Here is a 20838-nt window from a genome sequence, read left to right as displayed (position 1 = left end):
GATGGTGGTTCTCAAACCAACAGATTCTCCAGTTCTCAGTGGACACCAACTGGGTGTCCTCTAAGTTAACTCAATTCTAATACTAACTACCTGGAATGAGCACAGACGCCACAGCTTAAGGGCTCAGTCCCACAAGACTGTCCCCCACTTCAGATACCAGTTGCAAGTCCCAGGTTGTCACCTGTACTTCTGACCAATCAGCTATAAATTGGGAGTTTCCATGACCCCCTCCTCAGGTTTGAGAATTTGTTAGAACTGCTCACAGAACTTACTTATATTTACTGGTTTACTGTAAAGGATATAATAAAGGATACAGGTGAACAGCCAGATGAAGTGGTACATAGGTTGAGGTCTGGATGGTCCCAAGTGCAGGAGCTTTTGCCCCCATGGAGTTGAAGTGCAACACCCTCCCAGCACACGGATGTGTTCACCAACCCGGGAGCTCTCCAAACCCTGTATTTTAGGGATTTTTATGGAGACTTCATCATGTAGGCATGATCCATTATCACCTCATCTCCAGTCTCTCTCCCCTGTCCAGAGGAATGGGGATGGGACTGAAAACTCCAAGCTTCTAATCATGACTTGGACTTTCTGGTGACCAGCCCCCATTCTGAGTCATCCAGTTGCCCAACAAGAGTCACCTCATTAGAACAAACGATGCTCCTGTCACCCAGGAAATTCCTAGAGATTTAGGAGCTCTGTGTCAGGAACTGGGGGCAGAGACCAAATATATATTTCTTATGTCACAGTGACCTTATTTGGAAGAAACATCTTTACAGATGTAATTAAGGCAAGGATCTTGAGATGAGATCCTCCTGGATTAGAGTGAGTCCTAAATCTAATGACAAGTATCCTTGTAAGCACAGGAGAAGACAGACAGATACACAGGGGAGAAGGGTGTGTGAACACAGGCAGAGATTGAAGTTATGCCTCTGTAAGTCAAGGAATGCTAAGGATCGGTAGACGCCCCCCGAAACTAGGAGAGGGGCGTGGAAAAGATTTTTCCGCAGAGCTTCCGGAAGGAATCAGCTCTGCTGACACCCTGATTTTGGATTTCAGGTCTCCAGAACTGTGAGAGAATACATTTTTGTTCTTTTAAGCCGCCCAGGTTGTGGTAATTTGTTACAGCAGCTCTAGGATAAGCTCCTCCCACGTACAATTTTCCTGCTCTTTCCCCGTCAGGCTGGCTGGCGTGAAGATAATTGCTCAGGTCATCTGGCTGAGGCCAAAGGAGCCTCAAGATGGAATGAGCCTAGATTCCTGAATCGCTGCTCAGAAGGAGAGGGAACACCTGTGGGGCAGAGGCCACGTTAACTGTGGTAAACCTCTGTTTTCTGGGTTTAACTGTTACAGCGGCTGGCCAAAACGATCTTCAATACCCCCCGTCCATCGCCACCATCACCACCACGCATAAAACAATAAATTGACATGCTGGTTTGCACAGCAGTCCTGCGGAATTTATCATTCTAGTCTCTCACTGAACACGCTGATAAGTCCTGTTGTCAGAACTGGGAAGCTGAGAATCAGACCCTGTCCCTCCAGATAAACAAAACAAAACAAAACTGGGGGCCAGGGGCCCAGCCTGCACTCTGCCAGCACCTTGCGGGTACCCCCATCAGCGCTGTCTCTCCTGGTTGCACCAGTAGAGGCCTGGAGCAGGAAGGATACGTAAACCCAGGGCGAGCTCCCCATTTCTGCCCCTCCTGGGCGGAAGCACACAACGTGTGGCTGGGAGGCGTCCTCCACTCCAAGAGGAGACCCCTTGCCCGCTGTGGGGCTGGGTAGGGAAAGTGGCGGCAGGCTGGCCCGGAGGGCAGGAGAGGAAGCATGAAGCCAGGGAGGATGGGCCCGGAGCTGGAGTATCCGAGAGGCAGGCTGGTCTCCACTGCCCAGGGCTCCAGCTGCCTCAGCTCTTGTCACCATGCACAGCATAAGTGGCCCTCTCTAGGGAGACTGGCCAGGTAGACTTGATCTGTGGTGGTGTGACAAGGCCCCAGCCCATCCCAGCACTGAGCTCCTTGGAGGCAGGAATGCATTCTGTGGACACTCTGCCCCTGGCCTCTGTAGATCGTGGGAGCTGTGGTGGTGGATGATTCTGGAACAGGAGGCTAAGGTCAGATTGTGAAATGCCCTGGATGCCATGAGACATTTGGGCCCCACCCTGTGGACAGTGGGGTGACTCTCAGTAGTGGGTTTTAAGATCTGCATTTTAGAATATTATCCCTGGGAACGGTGCCTGCACAGAGTAAGACCACAATAAACACTTGTGTGTAGCCAAAGGAAAGCAAAATTCAATATTAATGCTTATCACGTAACATGTTTCAGTCTCTCTCTCTTACACACACACGTGTCCCCGCCCCTGTCCGACCCTAAAAGCCAGGACATTATATGGATGTCTGGTTTCCAATGGGCTCCCTAGACAGCGGGCTGGATGCAGCGTTCTGCTGCCGGAGAATCCGCCAGTGAAGACAGAGCTCACAGGTAAGGATTGAAGTGCCCCCTCTGCTGTCGGAAAAAGGTTACTGCAACCACACAGATAAGGCCACATCATCCTCAGTTTGTGCTCCATGAATGTAGGCACCCGCCTGTGGGCAGGGGTGCCAGCCAGGGGCACTGCCTACCAGCTAATGTGGGGGAGGTTTCAGCCCAGTGACGTTTCCCTGGAATCCAGGTGTGGGGCTCCCACCCCCCAAGCCTGCTATCTATTTTACTTCCTTTCCTTCCTTCTCTTTTCTGGCCCTGAGAATGTTCTTGGAAGCCAGTGGTCCACAGAAGTCTTGGAGGGTCATTTGTGCCAGCAATAAATCCCTCCATTCATGCAGGGAAGTCGAGGGAGAGTCCTGGGTAGTTCACTGGGTTGAGCCCATTCTTACTGGCCCAGCCCAAAGATCTGCCCAGGGAGTGAGACAAAAATAGCATCAGATACTGTCCCTGCCCAGAGAGGTGAGAGTTCCCAGAGAAGGTGACAATGGGTTATAGGTCAACGCGACAACAGGTCAGGACAGGATTTAGGTAGGGCCTGAGAAACTTAGGACAGTGGACCATCAGGAAATAGAGAGACTGGCCGGGAGGGCAGAGAAGCCTGAGAAAACGTAATGGAAAGGATGGGGCTCCAGGTAAGCATCTTAAGAACGGGTGGCAGCCAAGCTGCCCATGGTCCAACTAGAGGAGGGGTCAGAATGGGCCAAGCGGGGACAAAAATCCACCCGACAGAAACCCAGAATTCCTCAAATTCCAACTCCTTCCCCTGGCCGAGGCTCAGACTCTGGCCCCATCCACCTTTCCCGACCTTCTGCCGCCCTCTCTGCAGGCCTTACAGGCCTCATTCCTACCTCTGCTCTGCCTCGGTTGCTCTGCTGGCTCCCCTCCATCCTCTGACACCCTCTGGGAGGGACCCTCTCCCGCCGCCTGGCTGGGCCTTCAGACTAAGTGTGTGCCAGCAGTGTCCACACCTCAACTTCCGCTCCTAAGGCAGTCCATCCTCAGGGGAGCAGGTCTTCAGGGCCTTTTCTCCAGGCAGATCAAAAGGAGAAGGGGACTTTGATGAGCCCGGTTCCTGGAAATAAACACGGAGGACAGGGATTCAAACGGCCCCCAGGGACTACCCTGGGAGCGGACACGGGGCTGGAATCAGGAGCATGGGGCAGGAAAACCAGTAACAGATCTCACTGGTAACTGCCACAAACCACTCCAGGATACTAAGCATGCCAGGAGGTAATTTTTTTTTTTTTTAAGATTTTTTTGATGCGGACCATTTTTAAAGTCTTTATTGAATTTGTTGCAATATTGCTTCTGTTTTATGTTTTGATTTTTTGGCCAAGAGGCATGTGGGATCTTAGCTCCCTGACCAGGGATCGAACTCACTCCTCCTGTATTGGAAGGCGAAGTCTTAACCACTGGCCCGCCAGGGAAGTCCCAGGAGGTCATGTTTTATCAATCAAATCCAATCTACCAAGCTTCTTACCGAGGTGGGGAAAAGCCTGAAGTCAGTGCTTTTGGAGGCTCCCTTCACTCATTCGGTGCAAGAAACCTTGGCACTTACTTAGTTCAGACGGAAACAGGTGAGCCATCTATGTGATGCCTATGCTGAGTGCTGGTCAGCGAACTCGGCAGTTGCTCCTGGAGGGTCCCAGTTCCTCCAAGGGGACACCCCCCCACACACCCTAGAAACTTTGGCCCATTGGCCTCAAGCATCAAAACTCCAGTTTGGGGCCTGTCTTTCCCAGCAATCCCACAACCTCGACCATCCCAAGACAAAATAGCACATCATCACTTAATGGGCTTAGAAGTTCCATACTGGCAACCAGCCAACATAAAGGGTTTATAGTCCTGTGAATTAGATGTCGAAAGTTAAAAATCAGGACATTGGTTACAGAAATCTAGATTTCCATGGAGAGTGATGATATTATATCACATTGTGAATGTACTTAATGCCACTGAATTGTATACTTAAAATGGTTAAATGGTAAAATTTTATGTATATTTTACCACAATAAAAAAATGTATAGGGCTTCCCTGGTGGTGCAGTGGTTGAGAATCTGCCTGCCAATGCAGGGGACAAGAGTTCGAGCCCTGGTCTGGGAAGATCCCACATGCCGCGGAGCGACTGGGCCCATGAGCCACAATTACTGAGCCTGCGCGTCTGGAGCCTGTGCTCCGCAACAAGAGAGGCCGCGATAGTGAGAGGCCCGCGCACCGCGATGAAGAGTGGCCCCCGCTTGCCACAACTAGAGAAAGCCCTCGCACAGAAACGAAGACCCAACACAGCCATAAATAAATAAATAAATAAATAAATAAATAAATAAATAAATAAATAAATAAATAAAGAGTAATCTTTAAAAAAAAAAAAATGTATAAAAGATCTAGATTTCCGGCTTCTTTGAAAAATTAGAATACTGGGCAAAGTACAGGAGGAATCTCTTTGTATTATTTCTTAGAATTGTACGTGAATCTATAATTATCTCAAGAAACGTTTCGATTAAAAAATGTAAAAAAAACCCAAAAACCTATTCCACAAAATTTTCTTCCCACACAGCAACATTAGCACCTTGGCCAACTCTGCTCATTTCCTGTACGTGAGACTTGTTTCCTTTATAGGTTCTGTGCAACTCTTCGTGTAGACATTTGGGCTTGAGACCCTGGACTCACTCTTCCAAAAGAATCTTAAGGTTAAAGAAAGTATGGTTTTCAGGGTGGCCGACACACCCGCCCTATGTGTTACCTCCTCCCCGGGGAAGAGAGCATGGATGTCAGGCATGCAGGGGCCCAGCAGCCTTCCTTGGATCCCCGACTGCTCCGTGGGCTCAGGTCTTTGCTTATGTGGGCATCCATCGGCTGCTCGCTAGTCAATTGCATGGAAAGCCTGTCCTTTGAGTCTGTCTCAGGAGACAGCAAAGACCAGGAGTCCCAGGCAGCGGTCAGACCAAAACGAGCAGGGATAGAGGGGTGTGGGACGTGCAGGAGAGGAAAGTAGGTGGAGTCCCCAGCACCCAGAGGCTAGCACTGGGAATCCTGGGGAGGAAACCCAGGTTTGGTAATCGGACCCTGTTCTGGGTTGAATTGTAACCCTCCCCTACACAAACCCAGTTCACATGTCCTAACCCCTAGTACTTGTGAACGTGACCTTATTTGGAAATAGGGTTGTCGGAGAGGTAATAGTTAAGATAGGTCATTCCGGTAGGCCCTATTCCAAAATGACTGATGTATTTATAAAAGGGGGAAATTTGGACACAGAGACACACACACAGGGAGAATGCCATGTGATGATGAAGGCAGAAATGGGGAGATGCTTCTATAACCCAAGGAACGCCAAAGATGGCCAGCAAACCACCAGAAGCGAGGGGAGAGGCCTGGAACTGAGTCTCCTTCACAGCCTTCGTTAGGAACCAGTCCTGCCAACACCTTGACCTCAGACATCTGGTCTCCAGAACTGTGAGACAATACACTTCTGTTGTTTCAGCTACCCAGTCCATGGTACTTTGTTACAGCAGCCCTGGCAAACAAATACAGACTAATCCCAAGTAGTTCTGGGATGGGCCCTTCCCCTTTCCTGCCCTGAAATGGACTTTAAAAGTGAACAAGATGGTCTATGTTCAGTGGAGAGGAAAGAGATATTTCTAGACAAGAGAAGTAATGTGAGCAGAAACAGGCATTGACAGGAGGCTATTGCAATGCGGAGGGAGGTGGCAGTTAAGAAAATAATGATAACTAACTTTTCTCCAGCACCTCCTGTGTCAAACATCCTTAAAACAAGTTGGTTTGAGGTAAGTATTAGTATCATGCTCAGTTTACATGTGAGAAAATTGTGGCTCAGAGAAGTTAAACAGTATGCCCAAGATCTGGTAAGAAGGGGAAGCCATGATTTGAACCTAGAATCAGAATAGCTTGTTTGTAAGTTTTCCAAGCAGAGGCAAGAGGAATTGATACCTTAAGGCTCACCCTGATCTTCTAGTTGGCCTGGGATCCCTCTGGTAGTTTAGCCGGGGGCTGGGCTGAGCCTCCTAGGACCAGTCTGACCTGAAGCAGCTCCTGCCTGTGAGCCCCATCCCACACATGGCCACTGGGCAGATTCAGTGTTAAACCAGCCAAACCGGAAGAGAGGATCCAGGGCCAGGGCCAAGTTCTTACACCATGTCTCTCCTGCAGTGACTGGTGGTTGCTGCAGAGGCCACCCAGAGTGCCTACAACACTGGCCAAGAAACGCAGGGTGGTTTGAGCATGGCCACACTGACACCCGTTGAAAAGGATTTACTTCACAGCTGCCAAAGAAAGCCTGAAAACAAACCCAAACAATCCAAAACATTCATGTTCAGAAAAAACGGTCAAAGACCTCTTTACCCAACCCACAGGCCTAGGGAGAAGAAGTCGGCCAGGTTTAGCTCATCGTATGCGATGGTCAGGGACTCAGCTGTCTTGTCAAACCTTGAAGTCTTTATGATCAAACAGCACAGGTGTCACTCCAAAAACTGCCTATGACATCCCTCATTAGAACCCCCTTTTTGGTCCCTTAAGGCAGAATTCCCAAATAGGTTAATCTTATACCCAGACAGGATCCTTGTGGCTGGGGCATTTGAAATGCAGACATCATCACTCTCATAAACACTTAAATGTCATGTTCACGATGTGCCAGGCATTCCTAGTGCTTTATATATGCCAATTCATTTCATCCCCATACTTAATCCTAACTTGCTTTAAACCACATAGCCAGTAAATGGTGGAACTAGGATCTGAAAACCAACAGTCCAGAGCTCATGCTTTTAACCACCATACCACACTGCCTTCTGAAAATATTTAGGGAAGGAGATCAACATTTTACCCTTTGAGCATTTGTGATATCCTCACCATCAAAACCAGGCATAAGGCAGCTGTTGCCAGCCCCACGCTCTTTCTTTCCTACTCCTTAGAGCCGCTAAGGACAAAATGCTGGGAGATACCTGCCCACCCTTCCCTGATTCCTTCAGAGAAGGATTCCTTCAGATTCTCCCAGAGGATTCTAGCCTCAGTCTTCCTTCCTACACACATGATGCTTCAGGTGAAAGGAGTAGTTTACCCCCATTAAACACTTGTGAATCTCAAAATTAAGGAATTACTTCCAGAAGGTCTAGTGACTTATCTAAGACAGCATCATCACAGTGGCTCATCACCTTTGCTTGTTTTCCACCAGTGCAACCAGGGTGATGGTGGTATGCGAAGGGAGAGGGCTGAGGGGCTTGCTACTCTGTCCAGGTAGACAAGTAGACACCACCAAGCACCTTGCAGCAACGCCTTCTTGTTCAGGATCCAGGACCTGGGACTTGGCTGCTCTTAGTTATGCAAATATAAGACACTCATTGTTATGGGGGAAGAAGTGTCTCAGGTCTTTCGGTCCTTTAAAGTCATCCCCCTTAACATGATATGTAGAAGTGGTCCCTGGAGGGAGGTGAATAAATTCACCTGGAGCAAAGCAGCCTCAGGAAACAAAAGTGATAGTATCAGCCAGTATACCTTTATAAGTCAAGGTTATGCCGCAGCAACAAACAATCCCCCAAATCACAATGTCTTAAAACTACAGAGGTTTAGTTCTTACTCATGCTCCTTGCCATACTCTTTCCAGAGCTAAGGTTGACTAGCTGAAATATTGCTGGTCCCCACAGTAGAGGGAAAGAGAGCTCTAGAGGGCTGAACACTGTCAGTTAAATACTCTGGACCAGAAGCGACACATGTCATTTCCATTCCAAGCCACTGACCAGGCTGGACCCCACCCTGCCACAAGGCAGAAGTCCAATGCTACCGTGTGTCTGAAAATCAGAGAGCCTGAAATATTGGATGAACTACAGGGATGGGGACCAGATTCCCTTTCTGTTTGAAAATCATTGTGATTTGAACCACACTGACAACGAATAGAATGGATGTGATGAATAGCATAAGGAGGCCTCATGGCTAGGTTATATCCACAACCGGCAAGGCTGACTACAGCCTTGACTAAATTTTCCTGGTTGAACTAAATTTAAATTGGAGATGAGACTATAGAATCCCTTAGAAAAAATCAAATTGAACAAATCTAAACATGGATAACAAAAGACCATCATGATGCCTATTCTGTTCACATTATTGTTGGGATCAGAGAGAGGATTCTGAATCTGATCTACATCCATTGTCACAAATAATGCTTGCAGGTATGTAATGAAGGAAAACTTTCTTTAGGATAAAGGGTATTCCATGACTAAGAAATACTTGAGTGCACAATTGAAAAATATGTCTCCTGAATGGCTAGGAATCACACACTGCACTGGGCATGATGTCACTGCACTGTGTGACATGCGGTAGGCCTTAAAAGTATTTAGCTCTCATAGGAAATTTACCAGATACTAGAAATAGAAACTTAAGACTAGTTTAGAAAGTACTGCTATAAGTGTATTAAGATGGACCAATATAGACTGACATATGTTGACCAATAGTATGGGCAATACTATTTGTATATATATATATAATACATAGGCCATATTATTGTGTCCCTTCAAAATTCATACATTGAAGTCCTAATTCCCAGTACCTCCTCAGAATGTGACTGTACGTGAAAACAGAATCTTTAAAGAGTTAATTAAGGTTAAATGAGGTCATTGGAGTGGGCCCTCATCTAATATGACTGGTGTCCTTAAAAGGAGAGGAGATTAGGACACAGACAGACATAGAGGGAAGACCATGTGAAGACACAAGGAGAAGGGGGCCATCTACAAGCCAAGGAGCGGGACCTCAGAAGAAATCAACCCTGCCAACATGTTGATCTCGGACCTCTAGCCTCCAGAACTGTGAACAATTTTGTGAACGTTTGCAGTTTGACCTTCGTCCCTAACAGGAACCACATTATGACCATTTGTAACTGACATCAGATTGCTAGCCCCACCTCTAGGGGCCTTTTCTGTCTTAATGACTGATCTGAGCGTGATAGTGCAATCCACATCACTGGTATTGGAGTGGTCCACCTAGCATTTGTATGCTTGTTTTTCTCAGTTTTCAGATCTAATTCTACCTTGGGCAGCAAGTCAGATAAGCATTATAATCCCCACTTTATAGATAATGAAACTGAACCATGAAATAGTCAAATTGTTTAGCTCATAATTACAGTCAGTTCAGTGCACAGGCTCCATGACCCCAGAAGTTTCCTTTCCCAAGGCCACACTGTTTTACTTTGTCCCTGGGTAATAAACACTCAATACTTTTTTTGTGTGTGTGTGGCCGCGCTGCCAGGCATGCGGGATCTTAGTTGCCCGACCAGGGATTGAACCCGGGCCCCCTGCAGTGGAAGCTCAGAGTCCTAACCACTGAATCACCAGGGAATTCCCCAGGAAACACTCAACACTGGGACTTCCCTGGTGGTCCAGTGGGTAAGACTCCACTCTCCCAATGCAGGGGGCCCGGGTTTGATCCCTGGTCGGGGAACTAGATCCCGCATGCACGCCACAACTAGGAGTCCACATGCAGCAACTAAGGCCGGGCACAGCCTAAATAAATAAATAAATAAATAACAGAACAAAACAAAAAACACTCAATACTTATCTGTTCAAACTAAAAGGATGCCTTTTGGAAACTGATATTCAAGGTCCAGATAATCTAATCATAGAAATAGAAAACTGCTTCTACCCCAGCCTACCCTACACTTCATGTTATTTCTTAGCTTTTCATTTTCTTCCTTGAATCTCATTCAGATTTTCCCAACCCAAACAGTGCCTCCACTGACTAGTGGCTAAACTTAGAATTAAAAATTAAATTATTTCAAGGAAATCAAAGAAAGATAAGGTGTCACTTTCTTATATTTGGGGGTACTCCTCCCCTTTTAGCATCCCACTGCCAAGCTGGTCAAGCAAGTTCAAACTGGGATTGTTGGCATCCATTGAGTAGAGCGCCATGAATTTCTAAATCTCTGTCAAGATTAGGATGCCAACTGGCAGGGGAAGCTTAGAACAGCAGACCTCATTTATGTGGCCCTATTTAGTTTTATTCCTTCCACTGGGGGGAAAAAAATCAGTTGGACATCTCCAGAAGATAGAGCAGTGAGCAAGATGCACAGGGTCCTTATCCTTGGGGAGTTTTACAGACATTAAGCAATTTCAGTAAAGGGTAATGATTATTATGATAGCAGAAATGTCAAGGTAAAAGGGCAGGGAAACATTTCCAGCAGACAAAACAGCATATGTGACAGCTCAGAGCTTGGACAGGATGGAGAGAGTAAGGTGGGGGGGGGGGGGGGTTGGGAGATTGGGAGCAGCTGAATGGTGCAGGGTCTTCTAGGTCTGCTTGGGACAATTCAGCAGCCACTGGCCACACCTGAAATGTGGTGAGTCCCAATTGAAAGGTGTTATAAGCATAGGATATATACTGGATTTCAAAGATTAGTACGAAAAAAAGATGTGATGTATCTCATTAACAGTTTTATATTGATTATATGCTGAAATGATATTATTATGGGTTAAATAAAAACATTTAAACTGTTTTTTTGTTTTTACTTTTCTGATGTAGCTCCTAGAAAATTTCAAATTCCTTATGTGGCTCACATTCTATTTCTCTCCGACAGCACTGTTCTAGACCATGTTAGGAAATCTAGACTTCACCTTGAGAGCATTGGGAAGGGTCTGAAGCGTTTTAAACAGGGAAGTGACATGGTCAGATCTGCATTTTCAAAAGACTCTGTGGTAAGGAGAGAGGATGGTGGGGAGATAAGACCCGAGGCAGAGAGACCAGTTATAGGGGCTGCTGCAGTTGTCCAAGTGGGAGAGGGTGGATTAGACAGGGTAGTAGCAACGCAGGTAGAGACAACGTTTTAAAAGTCTGATTACTAATACCAAACAGCTCTCATTCCAGTGAGAAATGATAGGTTGAACTGTATGAAATTTCCATCTTTGTCAATCAAAAATGGTTGAATATTGAAGGAGCTAATAAGGGCTAAAGTTGGAATAGCTGAGTCACGAAATAAGAATAGTATTGTATTATAGCCCAAATAATGACATAAATGTCCATGAGTCCATACTGACATAAAAAATGGAAAAAATAAATAAATGGGGGAGAAGTAACAACTCTTTCTTATAGAAAATTCCAATTAATAAATAATGGAGGGGCTTCCCTGGTGGCGCAGTGGTTGAGAGTCTGCCTGCCAATGCAGGGGACACGGGTTCGAGCCCTGGTCTGGGAAGATCCCGCATGCCGCGGAGCGGACTAGGCCCGTGAGCCACAACTACTGAGCCTGCGCGTCTGGAGCCTGTGCTCCGCAATGGGAGGGGCCGCGGTGGTGAGAGGCCTGCGCACCGTGATGAAGAGTGGCCCCCACTTGCCGCAACTGGAGAAAGCCCTCACACAGAAACGAAGACCCAACACAGCCATAAATAAATAAATAAATAAATAAATAAAATTTAAAAATAAATAAATAAATAAATAAATAAATAATGGAGGAAATAGGAAATCACCATTAGTATATCACAGTAATAACTGCCTCAGGCAAGATCCACTTAAGGATACTAAAATGATTGGGAAAAAGTTGAAATAGGTTATTTGTGTAGTCTTAAAGTATCTCCATCCAAATATTTAATAAAGCAAGAAATAGTCAATTTACAGTGAAAATTCCAGCAGATATCACCACCTTAGCCATGTGATGAAAGTTAACATCTCCCATAATACAGAATGACATCCCATATTCCTTGATATCATGCACTGAGGACATTATCACTCTGTGGTATCTTCCCAATTAATGCATAACCTCAATCTAATCATGAAAAAACATCAGACAAACCCAAACTGAGGTGCAGAAATAACTGACAAGTACTCTTCCAAAGAGATGAGAGAAGACTGAGGCATAACCACAGATTGGAGGAGACTGTGGAGATTGACAACTAAATGCAATTTGAGACCCTGGATTAGGTCCTGTAATAGCAAGAAGACATTAGTAGAAAAACCAGTGAAACCCAAATAAGGTCTGTACTTTAGCTAGTAATATCGTACTGAAGTTAATTTCTTCATTTTCATAAATGTTCTATGGCTATGGAAGATGTTATCAAAAGGGGAAGCTAGATGAAGGGTATATGGTAATTATTTTTGCAACTTTCTCTAAGTCTACAATTATCTAAAAAGAATTAACTGTTGAGAGCTGAATATCAGCAATTTCATATAGTTCAACTTAATATATAAATCAGACAACAACCAAAACTGACATGCTAAAGCTACACTAAAACCACATTATCATAACATGCTACAAATGTACTTGTTTGGGGGACAACTTTTGCATCAAGATCAGAGCCTGCATCAACATTCAACTCATATATAATACTCTATTCAAATGATTTACAAGATTTCTAAGGAAAAGTGTCAGGTGTCAACTAGGACTGGGAAGAACATAGCAATGGGTGGCACAGTTCCACTGGCTTTGTCATTACAAGGGACTGGGCTTTAGAACAGGCAGAGATTACTTCAGCCACCTTGCTTTATTCCCACTTCTGAAGACCTGCCACCATGAGGAACTCTAGGGGTTAGGATGGTCCAGGTCCCAACACAGAAACTACAGAATGGCAAGGTCCCCTCCAGCAGCTGTGCTGTGCTTAGGTGGTGTAAGTTTCCAAGAAAAGGATCAGCAGGTACATGGATGGCTCAGGATGCCTGTCCTACAGCTGGTGCCAAGTGAGCACACTGCCCCTTACCATGGCGCTCAACAGCGAGCCAGACCAGGTCAACTAATAAGCTGGGAACCGTGGAAGATGTTCTCTCATGACAAGGTAATCTCAGAGCAAATTAAAATACTAATCTCCAAAATTATATGCCATACACTAAGTAGCATTTACAGCTCCTAGTTCTACTGGCAAGTGACTAGCAAGTATTTCTCTTCAGAGGTGGATTAGCTTTCATGCAGCTTAAGTACTAGTATGTTTATTGCATTTAAGGTATCACTGAATGGTCTGAGTTAATCTAACTTCTAGAAGTAATTTACTCTTTAATAGGTCAGGCTTCTTTTCATTTCACAGCAGTCATTACTGTAATTACTCATGTGGTGTTCCCTTTAACTCAGTGCTACTTAAGGTTTTGCTGAGAGCCAGAGCTATATTTCAACCCCACATCATCACAACATACAAAAATGTTTAAAAATTAAAATGTTTTGCTTTCTTAGAACAGGCAGGCTAACACATTATCAGTGAATATATAGGTAGATATCTGGCCTTGCTTTGTGTGTGTGTGTGTGTGTGTGTGTGTGCTTTAATTAGATTTTATTTTATTATTATTATTATTTTTTGGCTGTGCCACATGGCTTGCAGGGTATTAGTTCCTGGACCAGGGATCAAATTTGGGCCCCTGTCAATGAGAGTGCCAAGTCCTAACCACTGGACCACCAGGGAATTCCCTGGCCTTGCTTTGCATACTCTCTAAATTGATTACTCATGTTAAAGATATACTCCTACAGTTCTAAATTTGAATGAGGCCCTTAGAGAAATTCAGACCATAAGTCTTTGGATAGCACCACAGTGATCAATGTCAAGGTCAGAGTGAGAATGGTTTTCAACAAATACAATCAACCAATTACATATATACCAAAGGAAATTCTTTATTGTAAACAAGATATAAAGTACAACAAAAGAAATATTGTGCAAATTGTAAATCACAAGGATTTTTTTTATTAAAAGAAAATTTTTTGTTTTCCAAGGGTCCAAAGTTTTGATGGCAGAAATCTACACCCAATATAGAGAAAAATGTTAAATGGAAAGACATAGTGACATTTTTCACTATATATTTTAAACAACTGACTTTTGTTTTACCACTGTATATATCATCCACTATACAAAACAGAATATAACAGAAATACTGTTAACAAAAGTGAATGTTCTAATTATTTTTCTATCTACTTCCACATTCCCCCCTAAAAAAACTCCTATAAATTAACAGGACATTTGTCCACTTGTGAATAATGTTCATTCACTTTCTAATTCAATAAAGCACATGTTACATCCTCATAACGTAAGGGTTCTTTACTGATGACCTAAGCCATCTTTTTGAAGGAGTTATCTAAAATCCTTAATATCCCTTCTTTACAATATGTGTTTTCATCTTCAATTTTTTTTCGAAACAAAGTGCAGTGTATTTTAGAGTCTACGGAAAACACATTGGTATACAATTTTCAAATCTACACAGGGAACTGCAGCCAACTAAGGTTCAAAGCATAATAAAATGCCTAGTTATAGTCATTTGTTAAACTTTTAAAACAAAAACGCAAAAAAAACCCTGAAGCTACACTTCAAAGCAATTAAATTAATGAGGATTCCAATTCTTTGGGACCTCTTCAGCAATATACAGTTGCTCAATTCCAAACGTCAGCAACTAGTGTAAAAATGCTAGTTCTAGATATATTTAACAACTATGTCCACGAAGTTGAATGGAAAGACTAAGAATAGTAAACAAGATAACTCTAGGAAAGGATAATAATATTCGCGATAATACAAATCAATTTTACATCTCCATCTCTGTACCGTAATGTTTACTTTCAGTCTCTACACTCTTGAAACCAGTGCTTTTGAAGAATCACATTGAAAAGTTGGTCTCAAGTATAAATGGTGAAAGTAAAGTAACAAATGTGCACACAAATTCAAAATCTGTGCTACCTGTGGTTGGGCTGACCTCACCTGAAACCTTCAAAAAATATTGAAAGGAATAAAAACTTTCTCATCTCTCTTACGTGGTAAGAAATGAGTCCTGCCACTCTGTGAGCTGCCTGTGGCCGTAGCACTTCTTACCATCTAACCCAGGCTGGGCCTTCTCCCCAGGCCGTGGGGCTTCTGCTTGCAGCCCGCACTGGAGGGCCACAGACTTGCAGTGGAAGCATTTTTGTATCACCACTGGCTTCTGGCTGTGACCAAAGTTAGTCTGATTCTTCGCCATCCGTCTGTCACTGTGTGGGAGCAGGGGTTGGAGGTAGGGTAATGTCATTTAACTTGCTCACTTCCATCTGCCAGTTTGGTAGCTTCTTGGCTGACAGATGGCGCCGGGCATGTTTGGTCAAATGGTCGCTCCTCATGAACCGCCGGTCACACATGGGACAGGCGAATTTCTTCTCACCTGTGTGGGTTCGTCGGTGTCTGGACAGTTCATCTGAACGGGCAAACCTCCTTTCACAACCTTTCCAGCTACAGCTAAAAGGTTTTTCTCCTGAAACAAAAAAAGTCATATTATTATTATTATGCATTTATTAAGTCACTGTAAGTTACATATTAAATCACATTTAAGACTATTAAAGTAACTACCTAGACATTTAAAGAATCATCCTTTGAGAAATTAAAACAAAAACACCTTGATGAAATCTTTTAGAAGACCTTGCACTGGTAAATACCATCCACTGAATTGGCTAATAAGGCAAGTTCTTCCTTAACATGCCTGGTTTACATTTGTGCTCATTGCCAAAAACCCTTCATCCAAATTTCTAAAACTTAAATATAAATAAGAAATAGTTGGTACCTGTATGTGTTCTCATGTGGGCCTTCAGATGAGAACTTTTAAAGTACGTCTTGCCACATCCTGGATGGCTACAGATGTGACTTCTTATCCTTGATGAGTCAATCTGAGGAGTGATTTTTGCTGCTGAAGGAGAAAACCCTGGAGCAGGGGCAATGGGAGAGAGTCTGGTGCCATTTGGGCTCACCACTGGAGGCTTTGGGTTCTGAACAACGGGCTGGGGTACAACAAACATGACGGCGCCTTTGGGCACCTGAGTGCCCATGAATACAACAGGTGGGCAGACGGCTGGCGGCTGACTGGGTGGAGTGCTGGGGACGACTGTTGTCACAACTGGGTTGTTTGCAGGGAGGGGAACCATCTGGCAGATGACGGGCATAGGTGGCACTCCACCTGTTGATACTGCAGGTGGAGAGACTAAGACCGACTTTTGTTGTGGGGACATGGGGACCGGCTGAGATCTACAGATTACTGTCTCTGAGGAAGGCACAGAAAAGTCATAAAGTGCAGCACTTGCTTTCTCTTCAACATCTGCCACTGTGTCTCTCTCACGTTTGGATCTGTTTGGTGACACAGCTGCACAAGGTATGTTTTTTCTTGCAGCCTCAGCATTTAGGTGGGTTCTTCTTCGAAAAGAATTGTCCTGATAGTTAAGGATGCTGGCTGCTTTCACTGGGCAAGATCGGTGGTTACACAGCTGGGCATCAGCTGTATGACGAATCACACTTGTTGCCTGAGCCTTGGGGAGTTTGGGGGCAGGTACTAGGCTCTTCTCCTCTTTGAAAGGTGCAGCAGCAATGTGAGGCTTGGCAGTATCTGACAATGATTTGAAGTGTCCAGTAGATGGCGCTGGTGCCATCAGATTTGACACTTGACAGGGTTCAAAGTCAGAGGGACTGTAAGGTGGAGTCAAACACTAGAGAAGAGAAATACAGGCAACAGCGTGAAGAATAGTAGAGTTCATTATATAAATTATAAGAAATTCTATCATTTACACTCATCTTTAAAGCAACAATACTTACAAATGCTGGGACTGTATGAAAATCAGGTGTACCAGGAAGCAGATTCTCTTCCTCTGACATATCAGACACTGGAGTAACGGGTCTGCTTTCAATGTATTTCTTAAAATCAGACTTCCAACTGCAGCTCATTGACATAAGTGCTTCTACGGCTTCAAAGTCACTTTTCTCTGCAGTTTTGTTCCAGGAATACATACTCTCTTTTGATCTTTCAGAAATCATTTCCATTCTTTCCTCCTATAAGTACAAAAGATTAAATGCTATAAGCGTATTGTCATCCACATGACACGCAGAGCAATGTGCAATTTTCTTTTTACAATCTGCACAATTTTTCAAAATAAAACTTGAAATAATTTTTCTCATCCCTACTCTGATGGTAATAGTGATAAAAGTCTTCCTCATTCTTCCTCTCACACTTAGGCCTGAATGAACACTGATACCCTTGCAAGGTAAAGAGGAACTTATTACCATTATGAGGACCAAGGCCAAAGGTATCCATGCCCTTGTAATCCAAAAAAGAACTGCTTGGCTTAGAAGAAAAAACATTTTATATTCTTTCCAGAGTAGCCAACTGCAACAGGAGTCAGACAAAATAACTAAGGGAAGGCTCTGCAAAAAAGTCATCTTTTTTCAATACTACAGGTATGGGGACCTGGTGGTCCAGTGGCTAAGGCGACGGGCTCCCAATGCAGGGGGCCCGGTTTGATCTCTGGTCAGGGAACTAGATCCTACATGCATGCCTCAACTAAAGATCCTGCGTGCGGCAACTAAGGCCCGGGGCAGCCAAATAATTAAACAAATATTTTTTAAAAATCATTAAAAGAAATACTACAGGTATGGTATGAGATCTTTTCAGATATGAGTTCCTACCAGAAAAAAAAAAAGGGCCAAAACTTTCTTTTAAAAAGGCAAAGTATAGTGGACAGAGCTGTGGTCTGTTGATTTGGGTGTGACCTTTGGAAAGAGTAATTTCAACTTCTTCATGTTTGTGTTCTCATTCACTGGATCTTATACTTAACACAATGGTTTGCTATGCGTAACTATGACCAGCTAATGCAATAGCACAAAAAAGAGATAATCAGAAAATTTAGTATCCGACTCAAATTTGCAAAAACTCTGATTGTAAGGAATCTTCAGTTGTCAAAACAGAACCTTATTTTAATATTTTAAAGAACTCCTTGATAAAAATAACAGCACATGCTTTGTATTTATTTGAACAACTCCTTCTATCAGGTATTTAATGCTTCAATATTAAAGTTCCTTAAACTGAACTAAAAGTTACTACCCTCCATCTCTCCAATTTTCCACTAATGTGATCCCATTCTTTGGTCAAAGCAGAGATTGTGTAAAAATACCGAAGAATAGTCTTTACATGGCAAGATATTAATCTCAACACTTGTTGAAAAAAACGCATAAACCCTTCGTGTTGAAGCCTTAAGAAGCCATCGCTCTTGAAACATCGCTAACAATGCAATTGCATAATCGCGGGCCCTTTATATAAGCTGCAACGGACAGCACATGTTGTGTAAAAGCCTCAAGACGCCAATGCAAAGGAAAAAAGAGAAAAGGCAGGCAGCAGGGAAGGAGAGTGTGAGCTGGGAAGGGCAGGGAGAAGTCGGGAGGGGAGGAAAGGGAGTGGGCCGCGAGAGAGGCAGGAAAGGGAAGCGCGGGCGGAGGCGCGGGCCGGGAAGGCAGACGAGGGGCGGGGGCGGACGGCGGGGGAGATCCTCGCTGGCTGGGACAGACGGATGGGGCCGCCCTAGCCTCAATGAGGCTCGCGGGTGAGTCACTGGGAACATTCCTCGCCGCTCGCACGTCCCCGCGTCCCTGCCCCCGTCATTGGCCAGCAGGCCGGGCGGCCCGGGCTGGGATTGGCTGGGCCGCGAAGGGCGGGGGCGCGGAGGAGGAGAAGGAGGGGGCGAGGCATGTGAACAAAGCGTGATCAGCGGCTGCTCCGGGCGGCGCAGGAAACCTGAACTGGGAATTGCCGCGCCGTCACCTTTCACCTACTTCCTGAGCCCGCGGGCCCCCGCCCTCGCGACGGCCCGGGGGAGGGGCCGCGGGCGCCGCCGCCAACCGCCCGGCAGTGCGCGCCCGAGCCCGCGGGGAGGGGCGGAGCCGCGGGCGCCAGGCTCCAGGAGCGCCCGCCCCTTCCAGCTCCCCGCGAGCCGCCGTTCCCTTAGGAACCGACAGCGGGGCCGGGCCTCGCTCCCGCCCCTGGCGGAGGCCGGGGCTGGGTCACTCAGGGACGAGAAGCTCCCCGGGCGCATCCGCTCCCGGCCCACCCCCGGCCTCCGCCTCAGCTGCCGGAGGAGGAGCCGGGTCCCCGCGGAAACCCGGCCCCCGCCCTCCTCCGGCCGCAGCCCCCGGGGACCCGGCCGAGCCCTCGGCGCTTCCCGCCCACGCCTCCCGCGGGATCTCAGACCACCCTGACTGTCCCCGAAGACGCGCGTCCCCTCCCCGCGGTTTCCGGCAGTACCGGCCCCCGCCAGCTGCGCGTCTCCACGAGTTCCCAGACGTGCAGCCCCAACAGGCCCCGCTCCAGACGCTCGGCTCCACGGCCTGCGGCTCCCGCCCCGACACGCTGCCCCCGCGTCTCGCAGCCCGGTTCCCCCCGCCCACCTTCCCCGCCCCGCTGCTGGGTCCCGCTTCCCACCCTCCCATCTCCTGTCGCCGAGGCGGCTCCCTCCCCCCTCCAAGGCGTCCTCAGAAGGCGGCCACCTGCCCGCTCCCGAGATGGGGAGTCCCCTCCAGCCGTCTTGGGGGGGGCAACGCCCCGGTCTCCCTCGGCGGTCCCGGGCCCACGTGCCATCCCCCGCACCCACGCCGGGCGCCCCTCCCCCAGCCCCCGCTATCTGCTGAGCAGCCCCGTCCTGCAAGCCTCCTTTCAGAGCCCTAAGATGGGAAGCCCCCTCTCCTCTCCAGCGGACACCCCGCCCCTCAAATGCTCCTGGGCAGCCCCCTCCCACCCTGCGTCGCATTCCTTCTCCAGACGGAGGCATCTCTCCCCGGCGCCAGGTGCAGGGTGGCCCCTTGTCCCCCTCCTCCTTCCACACCTCCTATTCTCACTGACAGGGCAGCAGCCCCCTCCTCACTCTTCCCGCCCCTCCAGTCATCCTCCCCCTCACCTGCTTCAAGTCTCCCAGCGGAGCTGCCCCTTCCCCTCATTACACCTTGAGCAAGACCCTCTCTCCCTTCGTCTCTAGATACCAGCCTGCTTCTCCTGAGCCCCTCCGCGACGCACACGCCCTCACTAATGCCCAGTCTGCAGGCGGGAAGCCCCTTCCTCTCCCACGACTCCGCTGCAGCCTCAGTCCTCAGGCGAGGCTGATGTCAGGGGCTCGGGGTTCGCGCCCCGGGGGCCCCTCAGACTCAGGGAGGCAGAGTAGGGCAGGGGCATCCCCAGGTCACTTACTGCAGCCTGCTGGAGAGAAGCGCCGAAGTTGAGCATGGTTGGCTGCCTGGCCGCCGGCGGCGAGCTGACTGACTGCTAGGCTGCTTGGCTGCCTGGCCACAGACGGGCGCCCGGAGATACTCGACGCCACTCCCGCCACCGCCGCGCTCCGCGCCGTCTGCCCCCTCCCCATTCAGGTAGCCGCTCCGCCTGCCCCGCGCCGCGGGCGGGGGTGGGGGCGGAGCCTGCCGCCGGCCAATCAGCGGCAAAGGTGTGTGAGGCGCCGGCCAATGGGCTCGCGGGGCCACGCGTGATCAGCGGCTGCCCGGCAGCGTGAAGCTTGTGTCAGTGGAGCGTGTACACAATCTCTGGCAGCGTGTTCCCTCGGCCCAGCCCGAGGGAACTCCCGCCGCCACCTGACTCAGTGACACCGCCCCTACCCCTCACCCACCCCCCGCCTGCGGTCCCCTT

At 47.2% G+C, this 20838-nt stretch overlaps 1 protein-coding gene across 1 annotated transcript; it reads right to left on the bottom strand.

The window, feature by feature from the left end:
* Positions 1 to 14035: 14035 nt before the first annotated feature.
* On the bottom strand, positions 14036 to 20572 carry KLF10 (KLF transcription factor 10). The gene is made up of 4 exons (XM_059901987.1): positions 20389 to 20572; positions 16977 to 17210; positions 15958 to 16870; positions 14036 to 15651 (listed from the first exon to the last, which is right to left on the bottom strand). The coding sequence occupies exons 1-4, from the start codon at positions 20422 to 20424 to the stop codon at positions 15392 to 15394; spliced, it is 1443 nt and encodes a 480-aa protein (XP_059757970.1). The 5' UTR covers positions 20425 to 20572; the 3' UTR covers positions 14036 to 15391.
* Positions 20573 to 20838: the final 266 nt, after the last annotated feature.

The sequence above is a fragment of the Balaenoptera ricei genome, chromosome 17 (genome assembly GCF_028023285.1).
Source record: "Balaenoptera ricei isolate mBalRic1 chromosome 17, mBalRic1.hap2, whole genome shotgun sequence".
NCBI lineage: Eukaryota > Metazoa > Chordata > Mammalia > Artiodactyla > Balaenopteridae > Balaenoptera > Balaenoptera ricei.
Note: the sequence above shows the minus strand (reverse complement) of the source record. Positions and strands in the feature narration are given on the sequence as shown.